Source organism: Lycorma delicatula, chromosome 6 (genome assembly GCF_047948215.1).
Source record: "Lycorma delicatula isolate Av1 chromosome 6, ASM4794821v1, whole genome shotgun sequence".
Lineage (NCBI taxonomy): Eukaryota > Metazoa > Arthropoda > Insecta > Hemiptera > Fulgoridae > Lycorma > Lycorma delicatula.
This window is the reverse complement of record NC_134460.1, coordinates 10,576,225-10,593,100: the sequence shown is the minus strand read 5'-3', so window position 1 is coordinate 10,593,100 and position 16,876 is coordinate 10,576,225. Positions and strand designations below refer to the sequence as shown.

The 16,876-nt window shown below is 30.4% G+C and overlaps 1 protein-coding gene across 1 annotated transcript in view; it reads right to left on the bottom strand.

Moving 5' to 3' along the window:
• LOC142326642 (sodium channel protein Nach-like) overlaps positions 1–16,876 on the bottom strand; it is a 73,152-nt gene that overhangs the window by 25,628 nt on the left and 30,648 nt on the right. The window contains exons 2-5 of the mRNA XM_075369238.1: positions 14,307–14,383; positions 9,205–9,411; positions 5,251–5,404; positions 2,696–2,838 (exon numbers count right to left, since the gene is read on the bottom strand). Of these exons, the coding sequence (XP_075225353.1) occupies positions 2,696–2,838; positions 5,251–5,404; positions 9,205–9,407 (500 nt within the window). The 5' untranslated portion in view covers positions 9,408–9,411; positions 14,307–14,383. The remainder of the gene's footprint in view (positions 1–2,695; positions 2,839–5,250; positions 5,405–9,204; positions 9,412–14,306; positions 14,384–16,876) is intronic.

The following is a 16,876-nucleotide window of genomic DNA, read 5'->3' as shown; positions in this document are numbered from 1 at the left end:
TAATGATGTTAAAATTCACTGAAGATCTTGTCCTTAAGACAGAAACAAAAAAATCCCTTTCAGCATGCCAGAAGGCAGAGGTAGATTTCACCAGTGCTAAGTAGGAGATAAAAAAGGTTTCCACCTTAAAGTAAAGAAAAACTTCAAATTTACTCGATTGACAAAGGTTACAAATGAAAGAAGTTTCACATGTTTAGCATACGACAAGCCCATCTTCCTACAATTCTCCAGCAATATTTTGATCATCCCTTACCATAAGGGTTGGTTATATCAAAAACTGCTTCAGAAAAAAGTTTTAGGTAATGTTTAGAGGACTAACGACCACTTTAAACCAATTCGATACTGTGCCTAATAAGGAAGTATGATTTTTTTTTATCTTCAAAACCCCATTTTTTCTACCCCCTAAGCCAATGGTTGGTGATATCAAAAAACTTTACTTAGATAAGTTTTAGGCCCTTATCCAAAGAATAGTAGGAACTTTGGACAAATTTGATATTTTACTTAATGGAAAAGTTATAGCGATATTTTGTTTTTTTGATAAAGTCTTCCCATGGTCCGATTTTGTACATTAACGAACTCGACTGAAATTTTGGGTCGTCATATTTTATGTATCAATTTGAAAGTAATTGGCAGAAAATTACAGCAGTTATCGAGTCCACAAGAAAGTGAAATATATATATATATATATATATATATATATGTATGGGGGCATTTTATATATATAATATATACTATATACATATATATATATATATATATATATATATATATAACTTACTTTTGAACTGATGGTTGTTTTGGGGTCTGGGGGATGTGAAACATGAAGATATATTGAAATTTTCCAGAAGTTGAATCATGATATCCATTACAATGGGTAACTTTCTTATGAAATCTACCTAAAAATGAGCAGATGGAACGTTAATGTCAAGAATTAATTTATAAAAGAGAAATTCAATTTGAAAAGAAGACAAAGATATTTAAACATTACAGAAAGGCGAGTAATGAGTAATTAAATATTAAGTTAGGGGAATACAGTATATTAGAAGTTACAGAGGTACTTACTCTCTTTTTCCTGTTTAGCCTCCGGTAACTACTGTTTAGATAATACTTCAGAGGATGAATGAGGATGATATGTATGAGTGTAAATGAAGTGTAGTCTTGTACATTCTTAGTTCGACTATTCCTGAGATGTGAGGTTAATTGAAACCCAACCACCAAAGAACACCGGTATCCATGATCTAGTATTCAAATACATGTAAAAATAACTGGCTTTACTAGGACTTGAACGCTGGAACTCTCGGCTTCCAAATAAGCTGATTTGGGAAGATGCATTCACCACTAGACCAACCTGGTGGACAGAGGTACTTACTAGTTAGTGTTACTTATGTAGTGTTATTGTAAAGGATAGACCAAGACAAACTGAAATAGAACATAAACTGGAAGGAGGACATTTATAAACAAAATAATTCAATGAGTATTCAAATGTAGATGTTAGAATTAGAAGGAAATTTTTGAAAATATTTGTAGGGAGTATAAAACATTTGTAGTCATGAAACATAGACAGAAGGAAAAAGAGAAAAGAAAAAATTAAGGTATTAGAATAGTATGTTGAAAATGAGCCGAGTCAATTAAGTTTGAAGTGAAAAGATTTTAAGGAAAATTACAGATCAGAAAAATCTGTGGCAGAACTTATAAACTATAAGGTTAATAATTAAATTTTAATAAAATTCAAGCTAATTTGATAGTAACATGATGTGTTAAAGATAAAAATTGTATAAAGAAATAATATTTATAAAACCGATAATCAAAGATGTGGGATGTACTAAATAATATTGTAATGGGGCCAGTGTAACAGGTTTCTTTAGTTTAAGGAAGAGAAAGAAAATAAAGAAAGAAGAATCTAGAAGAAACCAAGAGAGTTCTTTATTTAGAATAATCTGTTTAACAATCTGTTCTTTGTAATACAGACAGTGATACAAAAGTTCCTGTTCGACCAGAAGTATTATCAGACCGTAAAAAGAACTTATAGATAAACACAAGGGCATGAACAATGAAAATTATTATGCTTAAACAATCAAAAGGACAGGTAAAGTACTGGTTATGCAGACCAGGAGGTATAAATACTACCGGGGACCAGTAGACAGTTAGTAGTTTTGCAAACGTGAGTTCAATGCAACAAGTGATAAAAGCAATAAAACTGATAACGAGTGAAGAGTGCATCATGAGTACTCCATTTTGGACAGTGGTTGAAAAACAGGAAGTTGCTCAGTCAGTTATTTGGGAATAAAAGTGAAAGTGATAGTAATCCATTCATAAAGGGTAGAGTAGTTCTTTTGTAAACAGTAAAAGTAATAATAGTTGCAGAAAGTAAATTGTATGAATTTTAGATTTTTCTATTATCTTACTGTTAATGTAATATTAGTCACTACCGCTTATAAAGTTTTTTTGTAAATTTGACTGTATTTTGGTGCTTATAATTTAATTGTCATTAAATTATTATTAATTTTTTAAATTACTATTGTATACGTTAAATATATTTATTATTATTTATTTTATTTTATACATTTTTAGAGTAATAAATTATATGTAAAGAAACTTTAGATCAATTGTTATCTTTCAACAACTGCAGAAAATAACTAAAATAATGCATATAATTAAAACATAAAATAGAAATATAATATAATGCTCAACATACTTTGAAAAATTCTTATAAAATAGTGAATTAAAAGCGCAACAATATCCATCAAGTGTAATTACTTTACTTATTAAAGTATCACATTTGTACTCTTTAGACCGCCATTTACAATGTTTCAATAAAGCACTGCAAGGTTCTGTCAACTGAAAATAATAAAAATAGAATATTAACAGTCTCAAATAATTTTTAGAACATGACATGATCTTTATACAATTGCTAACATGTACAGGAACCAAACAGCAACAGTAGCAATTGAAGAACATAAGAAAGAAGCCATAATAAGAAAGGGAGTCCGACAAGGATGTTCTCTATCTCCGTTACTTTTTAATCTTTACATGGAACTAGCAGTTAATGATGTTAAAGAACAATTTAGATTCGGAGTAACAGTACAAGGTGAAAAGATAAAGATGCTACGATTTGCTGATGATATAGTAATTCTAGCCGAGAATAAAAAGGATTTAGAAGAAACAATGAACGGCATAGATGAAGTCCTACGCAAGAACTATCGCATGAAAATAAACAAGAACAAAACAAAAGTAATGAAATGTAGTAGAAATAACAAAGATGGACCACTGAATGTGAAAATAGGAGGAGAAAAGATTATGGAGGTAGAAGAATTTTGTTATTTGGGAAGTAGAATTACTAAAGATGGACGAAGCAGGAGCGATATAAAATGCCGAATAGCACAAGCTAAACGAGCCTTCAGTAAGAAATATAAGTTGTTTACATCAAAAATTAATTTAAATGTCAGGAAAAGATTTTTGAAAGTGTATGTTTGGAGTGTCGCTTTATATGGAAGTGAAACTTGGACAATCGGAGTATCGGAGAAGAAAAGGTTAGAAGCTTTTGAAATGTGGTGCTATAGGAGAATGTTAAAAATCAGATGGGTGGATAAAGTGACAAATGAGGAGGTATTGCGGCAAATAGATGAAGAAAGAAGCATTTGGAAAAATATAGTTAAAAGAAGAGACAGACTTATAGGCCACATACTAAGGCATCCTGGAATAGTCGCTTTAATTTTGGAAGGACAGGTAGAAGGGAAAAATTGTGTAGGCAGGCCACGTTTGGAATATGTAAAACAAATTGTTGGGGATGTAGGATGTAGAGGGTATACTGAAATGAAACGACTAGCACTAGATAGGGAATCTTGGAGAGCTGCATCAAACCAGTCAAGTGACTGAAGACAAAAAAAAAAAAAAAATGATCTTTATTGTTAGTTTTCTAAAATGTATTCCTAAATTAACATGAAAATTCATTTAAAATAATAAACATAAATCAAATGAAAATATATTTAAAATAAAACATTATATTTTTTATTACTTTTAATAATAAACATAATAGGACAATTTTTTTTATTCCTGCATAATGTACGGTATGTACAGTGTTAAGGAGGTGTTGCCCAAACTTAAGGGATATTTAGAATATCAAATAAACAAAAAATTCATTTGGACGGACAAAAGCTTTATTCCTCAATTTTCTTGAATTTTCATGTGAAGAGATATTTTGAAAATTCAAATGACACCTCAATATATATCATTACATTATAACAATCACATAGTATTTATTGTTTGAAATAAGTACGCTCAAGCCAAAAAAAATGAAAATTTTTTCAAACTGTGTTTATAGTCAATTTATTATTTTTTTTTAATCGTTCATTTTTGTTACTTACAACAGAACCATCAGAGAAAATTTCTCTACAAAATTAGAAAAAAATCATCAAAATCACCATCCATTTGATGAAAAATACATAATAAAGAACATAAATGGGCATAAAATTCATAGAACTAACAAAAAATCCACTTCAGTTGAATTGAGATCTCATTTTACTGGAGTTTGATATAAAAATTTTGAGATTTTTTTTGGCACAATTTTAATTAAAACATGTAGTCTTTACTTTGAAAATAATTTAGTTTCTTCTATTAAATTTAACATTTCCAAAACTGTCTTGGTAGAATTTTATTAATTAACATTTCAAAAACTGTCTTGGTAGAATTTTATTAATTAACATTTCCAAACTGTCTTGGTAGAATGCATTGTTATTTAATAAAATGTTAAAACATTAATGTTTTTAATTTAAATTATCTGAAATCTGAATTCATATTTCATTATATTATAGATATAAGTAGTGTTGACCAAACTTAAGGGATTAACTCAAGATATGAAATCTGTTGATAAACCGCTGAGATATACTGAAATTATTGAAGTGGATCACAAAGTGAATCTACATCAAATCTGTGCAGAATTGTTAAATTACAAACAATGCATAGCACCGCCTAGCAAAAATTCAGCAATTCCAATAGAAACATCACAAATGGAAATCCTTTTTTCACATTTTTGTTCTTAATTGTGTGTAGAAATCCACTTTAGGGTTTACCCATAGAGCTTTCAAAGAATTACTCTGTATAAATGAATAAATAATGCCTTGATTTGGTACTAGCAATGTTATGTTTAACAGAAAAAATATATCTATGTTCAGATTAGATATTTTTATGTTTTTTTATCTAATCACAATTTAATCTTCTTATACTAATTTTTAAGATTTACATTAATATTACCTCATTCATAAGTGGTAAGAGAGACACGTTATTCAATGTTAAAATTTTGTACACAATATCATAATTATTTGCTTTAGTCATTTTAAATGCAAAAAGAGGCAAAGTTTTTAATTCTTCCATAACTTCTTCTTTAGACATGTTATAAGGTAATATCCTAGAATATAGAAAAAAATAAACACATAAAAGATACATAAAATAAATTATGAGAGTTACAGGAAAATAAAATACTCATTTTATATGAAAGTAACCAATACTTTTTCTTATCAAATCCTTTTATTTTTACCTCTACATATCTTATATCATTTTTCCACATAATTAATCTGTACATTAAAGCAATCATTGAAACATGTAACAGGTTTTTGCACACCCTTTTCATACTCATCTACCAGCAATTCTTTCAGAAAGGCAATGAATATTTCCTTCTGGTTTTTTTCACTTGTGAAGTTTTACTCTTAATAAGTCGTTCAGTTTTATGAAAATGTAGAAATCATTAGATAAAAAATCTGGGCTACAGGGTATCTATTTAATATGTTCTAGTTGTGTTATTTGACAATACTGTGGGAATAGACATCTCATATCAAAGGGATATTTAATCAGAAAAGTATCATTGCAATAGTATCATGCAATTCTAAATTGCCTACTACAATTGCTTTGGTGTTCTCAAAACAGTATTTATTGACTCTTTTATCATAAACTCAACAAGAAATGGAGTTTTTTGATATGAAAGAGTTTTATTATGATTTTTAGGGTTGAAAGCATCTGTTTAAATGTTTGGGGTTTGTGTGGTAAACAAGGTTGATGCAAGACCGTTGACTGGGATTTTCTTTCTGGTATAGTACAGAAACCCAACTTTTGTTGTATTTGTCATGATTCTGTAACAAGACCAGTATAGCAGTCCTGAGTAATGGATTCCTATCAATTATTATGAAAGTAATAATTAATATAATAATTGGAAGAATCCAGAAAGAGACAAAAAGGAGAACCCTTTTTGTAAAGAATAGGTTCTCTTAAAATTGTCTTTTGTTATAGTGCCCGCTAACACACAATGAACAGCTGTTGTATGGTGAGAAGAGACCAGGTTTGGAATTCATGAGAACAAAAACCTCAGTTGACTGTTCTCATGCTTTGACTTGGGTGTGGTCCAGCAGGTAAGGAGGCTAGCAGTATAAATAGCTCTAGAAAACCAGGTAAAAATCAGTTCTGTTCTGCAAGACGTTACTACATCAGCCCAGTGAGGAGAGGCTGCGAGTTGTGTTGGTTTTAGAGTTCTGCGAACCAGTCCAGCAAGACTTTGTGATGACTGTCCAACGAGGAGAGTCACAGGTGTGAATCTGCAAGACAAGAGTGCGAGATGTCAGTCCAGTGAAGAGATTCTTGAATCCAGTTTAATATGAGTAAGATGACGCCACAAGTAATTCCAGTAAATCAGAAATACTATCGGTGAGTTATAGTAAAATTATAAGTGTATAAGTGCAAGAAATAATGCAATAGACTTTATTCTTAAACTGTTAGGGTAAACAACAAAAGGGATTTGCAAGTGAACTTTATAAGATTGTTTGTTATTATAAGACTAGTGGTTAAAAAAGGGTTAAGACTAGCGGTTTCTTTTGTTAATGGGTCTGAATACTAATTTTCTGTTTATATATGTGGAATAAATTCTGAATGATTATTTATTTTGAACTCTGTCTTATGTGTAATCTGTATTCAGTATTTACTATTGAGACATTACTATCACTATTTGATGAGAAATATTTTGTTTGTAATACTTTGTTGATTACGTTATGTATTTTTCTCTGTTTTTATGTCATGCATACTGTTTTGATTATGTTATGTTTTATGTCATGTAATTATCATTTACTGCTATTATCCTGTCTATTATTGTAGTTGTAATTACTATATTAATATTTGCATTCATTAATTGTTTTATTATTGTTACTATTATTAATCTGCGTGGTTGTAATTTGAACATTTTAAACCAATAAATTGTAATTATATAAACACTCTAAATTGTCAACAACCTCTCAATATACTGGCAAAACCACATGACAGTACATATAAGAAATTCATCTGTTTTCCTTTGCTATCAGTTCAAAAATGACAGTAAAGTATTCATACACTTTGTTTTTGTTTACTAGCAGGAATGCATAGAATCAACCTCACTAAAATTACTGCATACTTTCATTGAATATAGACAATTCTGTGGATTATAGTGTGACATTTTTACATTTCATGGTGTGAATTTTTTTCATTTAAATGAATTTCTCAGTTATCTGACAAATTCATTGTCATGATGCAGCAAATTCTCAATAATTACAATTAGACATACAGTTTATTCAAAATCACAGATGTTCTCAATTCCCATATTAAATTTCTATCACTCAGTTAATTCACCCATATCATCACCATAAACTTTCTTATTTTATCAATAAATCTCATACAATTACATATTTTTTTTTTATATGAAGAAATAAGGTCTCACTTTAAAACCACAATTTTTCAATTTCATCATTCACTTTAAAAATGCACAGAATTATAACACAACTGCTTCTAAGGCAATGAAATTCACAAGAAATATAAGAAACAGCTGATTAAAATTAAGAACAGCTGATCTTACACCAACCACAATCATTAACTTGTAGAACCACAAATGTGTGAACAAATACTACATACATGACCCTCATATATTACACGATACTTATCTCAGTATGTGTAATAACTTGGAATAATACTTTAATTTTAGTTCACCTTTAATTGTAAAGTTGTAATATTTCTTTCTTATCAACTTATATACTACTTACTAATAATTTGAATACTTGGAATGTAAGCAAGCATTTATCTTTTTCTTTACTGCTAATGATTTTATAAATTTTCATAGGACTATAAAAAATGTAAATCACTGAAAATTATTAACTTTTAACAAATTTTAACATTAATTTTTTAAAGAAAACTATATTGTTACATTTTTAATTTTTTCTTTACTTAAAAAACTAATGAAGACCTAAATACTAATGTCATTCTTTAATACTTGGAAATATGCTTCCAGAAGACCTACTGGCTAGCCCTATATCAGTTGTCTTGTAGGTGGAGAAATACTAATGTTTGAGTACTTTTTGTTCATTTAACATGCTATATCTGAAAAATTTATCATTTTAGTAATTTCATTAGTACAAATATCCTGAGTTAGCCTACTATCTGAATTAGATGCATTTATGTGAAAAAATTCTATATTGTGCTTAATATATCTGTATGAGTGTTCAGTCCACGAACTAACTTAACATTGATTTGGCTATTTTCTGTTCCTTTTATGTATAGTTGAATGTGCAGCCAGTTGTCTAATGTTTTATTTATTATATTCACTGTACTTTAAAATGTACACAAATTAAACCACAATCAATATACTGAAAACTGTAACAGGTTGACTGAATGCACATTCAAAAATATATTCTTCTATATCAATTATAAACTCCTCAAATGAGTTTTTTTTGAAAGATCAATCTCAATTAGTTTTAAGCTGGCCTGCTTTTACTTTTGTATGACTGCGACAAATAAGTAAAACATGTTCTGCTCAGTAAAGTTTGGATTAGGAGTAAAAAAAACAATGCTTAATCTGTAGCTACAGGACCTCTGAATATTCCAATAACATTTTTGAACCAGTTAAAGCAAGTATTAACATGTTAAAAACGGTACACTGTTAACTTCAATTAATGAAGTTTATTATACTTATATATGAAATGTTTGAAAAAAGTACATAAATAATATTTTATAAGGGGAATTTGAGTAAACATCAGTTGATTACCAAAAGATGATCTTTAGGATGTATGCAAATAATAAAAGAATAAATGTTTAATAATTCAGCCATGACATCCTACAAGCAGTGACTAGACATTGAGATCCTTAATTTATAAAAACAGTGTAAAGAAAAATAAAACTATAATTTAAAAATCTCATACTAACCATTGATTCACTACCCGATCAACTGCTTTTAAGCTAATTTTATTTAAATTACATATGTATACAGCAGGATGTGTTAAATTCCATAACGGGTACTGTAATGTTTCTATATTAGTTATAATCACATTGTTAGTACCATAATTCCATGCACTTATCATCAAAGAAATCGTACATCCAGTTGCACATATCATTGGTAACACAAACATTAACCTGGAAATATAAAATAAATATATTTTATAAATATATTCTAATATAAAATATTACAAATTCTTATAGTGTATGTTTTTATAGTATGGAAGATGCATAATTTGGAAAAATAACTTTATCAATTCTTCTTTAAGCTCTAACATTTGAAAAGTCTGCACAAAAAATCATTTTGGAAGAAATACAAAGATTAAGAAACCTGTGTCTTGAGAAAATAATAAATTGACTGCAAAGAAATGATATAAGTTGACTATTACTAGAGCTGAGATGCAGCTCAACCTCTTTGGAACGTAGGAATATTAATTTTTAACCTTCAGTTTTTTACGAGGATGAATCAAATTTTAACGGTAATTTTGCTATTCTACGCAGTAAGCAGTTCCAAGCTGGATGGCGGAGTGGAGGTTAATGTTTGGTGTGTTAGAGAGGGGGAACCAGCTTGGTTAGCTCCTCCACTTTGTTCTATCGTCAGTACAGCCACGAGTGAACAAGAGGTTCCATTATCTGTTGCACAACGTATAATCATAAAGTTTTTAACTAATGAAGGCGTTAAACCCACGGAAATTTTAACTCGTTTAAAAGTATAGGTTGGGGATGCTACACTGTCCCAGAACCGAGTGTGCACATGGGCCAGACATTTAAGGGCAGGCAAGAAAGTGTAGAAAACAAAAGTCACAATCAACGCCCAAGATCAAGTCACCCAGCTGACAACATCTGTGACATTTGAGAGCTTATTGAAGGTAATCGCTGATTCACTGTTGAGGAAATTGCATCAGAAGTGGATATCAGCTGTGGAAGTGCTCAATCCATTATCACTGATCTATCTTGGCTTTAGAAAAATTAGTGCTCAATGGGTTCCGAGGTTGTTTACCAAAATCAAAAACAGGTCAGGTTGGAGATCTGTGAGGGGCTTCTGAATCGATTTCAGCAAGAAGGGGATAATTTTTTGAGGCACATACATGTGATGAGATGGTCCATCATTACACTTCGGAGTCAAAAATGACAAGTAAGAAGTGGTGAAGAAAGGATGAGGGCTACACAGTGGATGCCAAAACCCGTCAGTCAGCTTGAAAAGTTCTTGCAATGATTTTTTTTATTCAAGAGGAGTTTTACTGATTGATTTTCTCCACAATCTACAACAGTGAATGTGACTTACTATTAACAGCTGCTACAGTCAACAAAAGTCACCTACCAAAACAAAAGACTGGGTATGCTCATCAGAGATGTCATCCTTCTCCGTGACAATGGGCAGGCCGCCCACCGCAATTTTGATGGGATATAAATTGGAAAAAATTCACTGGGAAACCCTCGACCACCTCCCTACAATCCAGATTTGTCTCCCTGTGACTATTTTTTGTTTATGCCCTTAAAAGAATTGCTTGGAGAGAACAATTCAAAAACAATGAAGACGTCGAGGAGTGCGTGCAAAATTGGTTGACGACTAGTCCTCAAACTTTATATGAACAAGGAATATTCAAGCTTCCAAATCAGGCAAAAGTGTATTGATCGTGCAGGAGACTATGTAGAGAAATGATGAAGGTATGAATTTTGTATATTATTAGTTAATAAGTTTATTAAAAAAAAATTATAGTTTACATTTGATCCACCCTCATAACTAATTGTTTTGTTAATTTGAATTGAATAAATCAGATTCTATATCATTAAACTATAACAACTGAATTTTGAAAATAACAAATAAAAAGTAGCTTCAAATCACTTATAAAGACGATGTAATTTTTAGTTGAAAGATTCTTACACTTGAGCTATCAGAAAATACTTACTATGTGACCATTGGAGTAACATCTTTTGAAGAAAAAAAATCATCAAGATCAAAGACCTTGCTAATGAATAGGGCAGAAAAAGCTTATTTAACCTTCACTTTTTTTTTGGAGTTTCTTAAAAAATTCAGACGATCTACTTTTTGCATCTTATTATATAAACTATTAAAGTAAATTCTGTAATTTTTTTTTTTTTTTGGTTGAAACTGTACGAAAAATACATTTAATGTTTAAATATCTAGTTAAATCAGATTTTTATTAATTTATTCTATTATACAGTGTTTCTTGAATAATTAATCAAACTATTTGTAAAGGATTATCTACTTTCTACTATAGATAGATTTTATAATGTTTCGCATATTTTATTAATCTTCTGTCAGATAATAAACATAAACTTTTTAACAGAATTAAGATAAAAAAAAGATTCTTTTTCAATTTGAATGTATAAAAACAGCTGAATCAACAACGGTGCTTGGTAGGGCCAAGATAAATAATTTCACTTGTTAGCATCACTTTTCTTTTGTTCTCAAAATTTTTTTATTTTACATGAATGTTCTTCTGTTCTTATTCTTTTCATCTGGAATTTTTCACATGTTTTAAGTTTTTGTCTCTGTCTGTAACTTCATGTTTCCATCATTGCTTCATTTAGATCTTTTACCAATCTGAACCACTCGTTAGTTGTGTTTCCATTGTTTCCTTGGTCAGAGATTTCATTGATTAATTTGTTTTCATCCATGCTCGTCAAGTGTCATAGAAGGCAAGTCCATATTTCCTAAAGGTGTTTAACAGTTTGTCTACCTTTGGATAAAGTTCATTGTTTTTTTTGTAGTTTCCAACCATCTTTTCTGGATTCTAGTATTTTCCTTCCTATGTTTTGATGTTTATTTCTCTCTGTTCTAAAATTGTGTATTTGGCCACATATAGTATTTTTGGTCTGACTACTATTATGAAATGTTTCAGTTTCTCCATTCTTGAAATTAGTTTCATGTTATATCTTGGTCATTCCATAAGCTTTTGTGAGTAATGTGATTCTAGTGTACTGGCTTCTCTGTCTAGCCTGTTAGACTTGTTAATTCTCCAAGGTATTTGAACCTGTCAACTCTCTTGATTTTACCCTATCTTGGGCTAAGGTGTTTTGGTACATTTTTTTATGTACATTTTTTTATGCTCTCTATTTTCAAAAGATATTTATTGGTAGCCTCATATTTTCAACAATTTTCTTCAATGTACTGATCTGCTCAAAAAAAAAAAAAATTACAGATAAAACATTAATTTGAACTGATTTTACAAAGCTTTATCAACCAATATACATATGAGGGGTGTTCAGGTTAATCCAGGACTATTATTTTTGAATAGATATAGAAGACACTTATAAAAAAAAATATATAAAAAGTAAAAAATACTTTTATTTCTTGATGTAATCCACTGCTACATTTAACCCAGCATTTCACTTGTGCCTGGATACCCGCAGTGTAAAATGATTTGTTGCTACATCAAAATCAAGATAGAGAGACAACTGCTTCATCTCATTGTTGCTGCTGAAATGCTAACCTACCATGAACAATTTCAAGAACCTGAACAGGTGAAAATCACTGGGTGCGAGGTCTAGATCGTATGGGGAGGGGTGTGGCAATAACTCCCCGCCAAGATCATGTAGTGTGCATGTTGTGCGGTGGGCTGTATGCGATTGTGCAATGTCATGTCCTGCAGAAACAGATTGCACCAAGCCGTTTTTTCTTGAGAGCATTGTACACATCTTGAAGAACTCTGCAGTAGTACTCACTGATAATATTGGCTTCACAGGGTAGAAAATCGATGTGAATGTTGCCATTTTTATCCTCAAAAAACTTGAGGCCATAACTTTGCAGAAGCAGGCAAAGTTGTTGAAAATGTTTTTCAACATTTTTTGGAAGGTGGTAAGTCTGCATACTTCCACTGGTTTGATTTCAGGATGAAATAATAGATGTTTAATCGCAGGCAACAATTCCATTGAGAAAAAGCTGGCCTTCTTTGTCAAAAACATTGCTTTAACTCTTTGCAATCTTCTTTGCCGGTCAAAAGCAGAAAACTATCTTGGTCTCCGACATGCACTAACCTTATTAAACTTCAGATGGTCATGAATGATTTTGTTTACAGTTCCCACAGACATATTTATTGTTTCTGCAATTTGCTGACAAGTTATCCATCAGTTATCAAGGATCAGTTCTTCCACCTGCTGAATGTTCACGGGAAAAGCTACAGTAGGCTTGAAACAACCTCAATCGAGATCATCTATCACTGATGTATAGCCTTCTTTAAAACATTTACACCACTCAAATGTTTTACTGCAACTAAGAGTCTCATCACCGCACTGTTAAAGGGGTCACAAATAAATCTCACTGGGTTTTATGCCTTCATTCAGGAGAAATTTCATTACAATGTGCTGTTCCGCATATCAATTCACTACATTGGACGTCATGTTTGTTATGACTATTGTTGTTTAATGTTGCTTCATGCCAGCACACCATGAAGTAATAGCTGACATTTGCACCTTATGTGTATAACCAACTGAATGGGGAAGGAGTACACTCTAGTCTAACAAAAGTCCTGGATTGATGTGAACATCCCTCATATAACCAGTCAAATGAAAGGCTATACAGACTTTTAAGTCAAATCAAAATGAATTTACAATGTAATGAAAACTTTTATTGTTGAAGCAGTCTTATCTTTGCTGATTTAGCTATCGGTCATCAACATTAATTTTGTTTCAGCAGAAGTGTAAAAAAAAATGTTTGATTCAAGCAATAATAATTTAATTTAATCTTCAAGATAATTTATCAAGGAAAATATAATATTTATTTCAAATCCAAAAGAAATAAAAAGAAAATTAAAGAAAAGTGATCTTCACGAGTGTAAAAAATCTACCATTGTTCATACTATTTTAGCATAAAATAAAATGAACAAGAATAAATTATATCTATAATAAAATCTATTTGATTATGTTATCTATCTAATAATAGTATTACACAACATTTTTTTGAAAAAAGTAAATGTATTGGTCAAATTTTACTTCATGATAAAAACTCTCTTTTTTGATAACGTATAAAAGTACTAGAAATTATACTTCAAAAAAAACTTAAATTTTACCTCTGCCATAATGGCACATTCACGTCCACAAAATACTTAAAGCCAGGAAGAGTTAACTGGTCACATACTTCTCTCAGCTATTGATAAAGAAAAAAAAACTTTCATTAAAGTAGATATAAAATAATAAATAACATTTCATACTGTTAACAACTGCATATAAATAAATTGTCAAAAATGCGTGCAATAATGTCAATGAACAAGAAAGAGTAAAATTAATAAACTTAAATGGGTTGATTGGTTAATGACTTACAGAAAGAAAATACCAATTTTTTTATCCAAAAAGAAAACTTTCTAGTTAAAACTATAGGTTAGTTTTGAAAGATCTATCCTTAAAATTACAGAAACGTTTTAAAGTTTATTTGACTATCATTTTTAATTTATATATTTAATTTTTTTGAATTCTTCACAATTTCTATAAAAAATGTTCAAATAATCCTTTAATAGTATAATCTCTTCAGTCAGTATGATAACTATAATAAGTGAATGTACAGTGAAGTCTCATAATGTCTTGTAAATGTGTAAATGATCTGGACAGTTTTTGTTATGTGGCTGTGTTATCTCCCATTGTTTCTGTTTCTGAATTGGGAGAGGAAACACTTAATGGTGACCCAATATACTACCATCAAGACAAGAAAAAGAATGTGACAAAGGACTACTAAGACCCATAAAATTCTTTTGCTTGGTGACAGCCACACAAGAGACCTGGTTGACCATAAACAGTCATTTAGAGTCAGACTACTATGTGACATAAGTGGTCGGTCCAGGGGATCCTCTGCCTTTTGTACTTCACGAGACAGAAGATCTATCTAAGGATTTTCTCAAGGCAAGCACATTGCCATTATTAATGGTATGAATGCTGTTGATAAAATGCTGATGCAGATGCCCAGTGTTGAGACAAACACTGGGAGGTTGAGCTATTCAAGGATACTATACACTGACGTCCTTCATCAGTTCCAATACTTCAGTGTTTGAAGCAACCAAAAGGAAAGTGAACAACTGCACGAGTAGACAGACATATTGGTGCTGTCACATTATTCTTTTATGGATCCAAATGTGACCCTCACACACCATGGGCTGCATTTAAATTTGGGTGGTACAGCATTTTTTCTATCTCAGATCCTTGTTCTGTCTTGGAAATAATTCCCTCCTCAACTATTCACATACCTCCCATGACAGAATTCCATCTACTCTTAATATAACAATTCTTTCCATAAAAATATGATAAATTCTAATATTATTAATGCACATAATGTTGGCAGTCAAACTGATACTTATCTTTTTAAAATATCAAACGCTGAATCCTACTCCCAATAAAACTTTAACCACACTAACATTAAGAGATGTCCCTTACGAGTATAATAAATCAATTCTGATAAATAAGATCAAAGAGGCTGAAATATTTTAGAGTCATCAGATTTTGGTGTCCTTAAGAAAACTGACTGACCTACACACAAACCATTTCTAAGATTGATAATTTCAAGCTTGCTGAAGCTTTTCATAGAATTTCTCAAAAAAATGTGGGAGAGTCTCAATTTTTGTTAAAGATTATCTTTTTAACGAAGTTGAAAGTTACCATACATTTGCAGATGAAATTAATTTCAAATACTAAGCAATTCAATGCCCTAATCTAAAGTTGATATTGATAGTAATTTATAGACCTCCTCGTTCTTTCGAAATCTTTTTACATAAACTATCGAAAATTCTTTTTTAAGATTCCTAATAAATTCAATGATGTAGTGTTCAGCATTTTAATTTTAACTTTCTAGACAATTCTAAAGTTGTGATAAATGAACTATTAGCTCAATTTGAATTAATTGATCTAAATAATTCAAACTTGTAGCCAACTAGGATTACAACGACTTTGGCCAGCTGTATAGATAATATTTTTACAAGTTTCTCAAAAGATAATTTTTGTGCAGATTATGGTCCTTCAGATCACAACTGTGAAATTGCAATAGCATCATTCACTAATGAAAACAGGCAATGAAAAAATGATTACTTTTATTTTTTTAAATCGGTGATCAATAAAGATTTAGAAATTCAAACTTGAGAACTCTGCAGTCAGAAACAAGTTGGGAAAGTAACATAACAAGATTAACTTTGATTAAAAATTTAACATTTTTCTTAAATGAGTCAGGCTTTTTTTCTAGATTACAGTTTAAACATAAAAAGAAAAATGAATAGATTACAAAAGGAATTGTAAAATCTAGATCTTCAGTAATAAATCTCTGTGAAATGTCTACATATAATTTGTCAGATAACTTCTAGAATTATTTGAAAAATTTTAAATGAATTTACTGTAAAGTTGATTTGTATTTAAGTTATTTCTGGGTCAGATAACTTCACCAAAAATATAAAAGGATTCAACTTCTGTTATTTCATCCCCTATTCAGGTAGCAGAGGAATTTAATAATTTCTTTTTGAGTATTTCAAATACCATCATCACCATTGATGTTTTATACGGTTCATCTTAATGTTAGTATGGTTAAAGTCTTTTGGGGGAGGAGGAATCGGTGTTTGATATTTTAAAAAGATTGGTATCAGTCTGACTGCTGACATTATGTGCATTA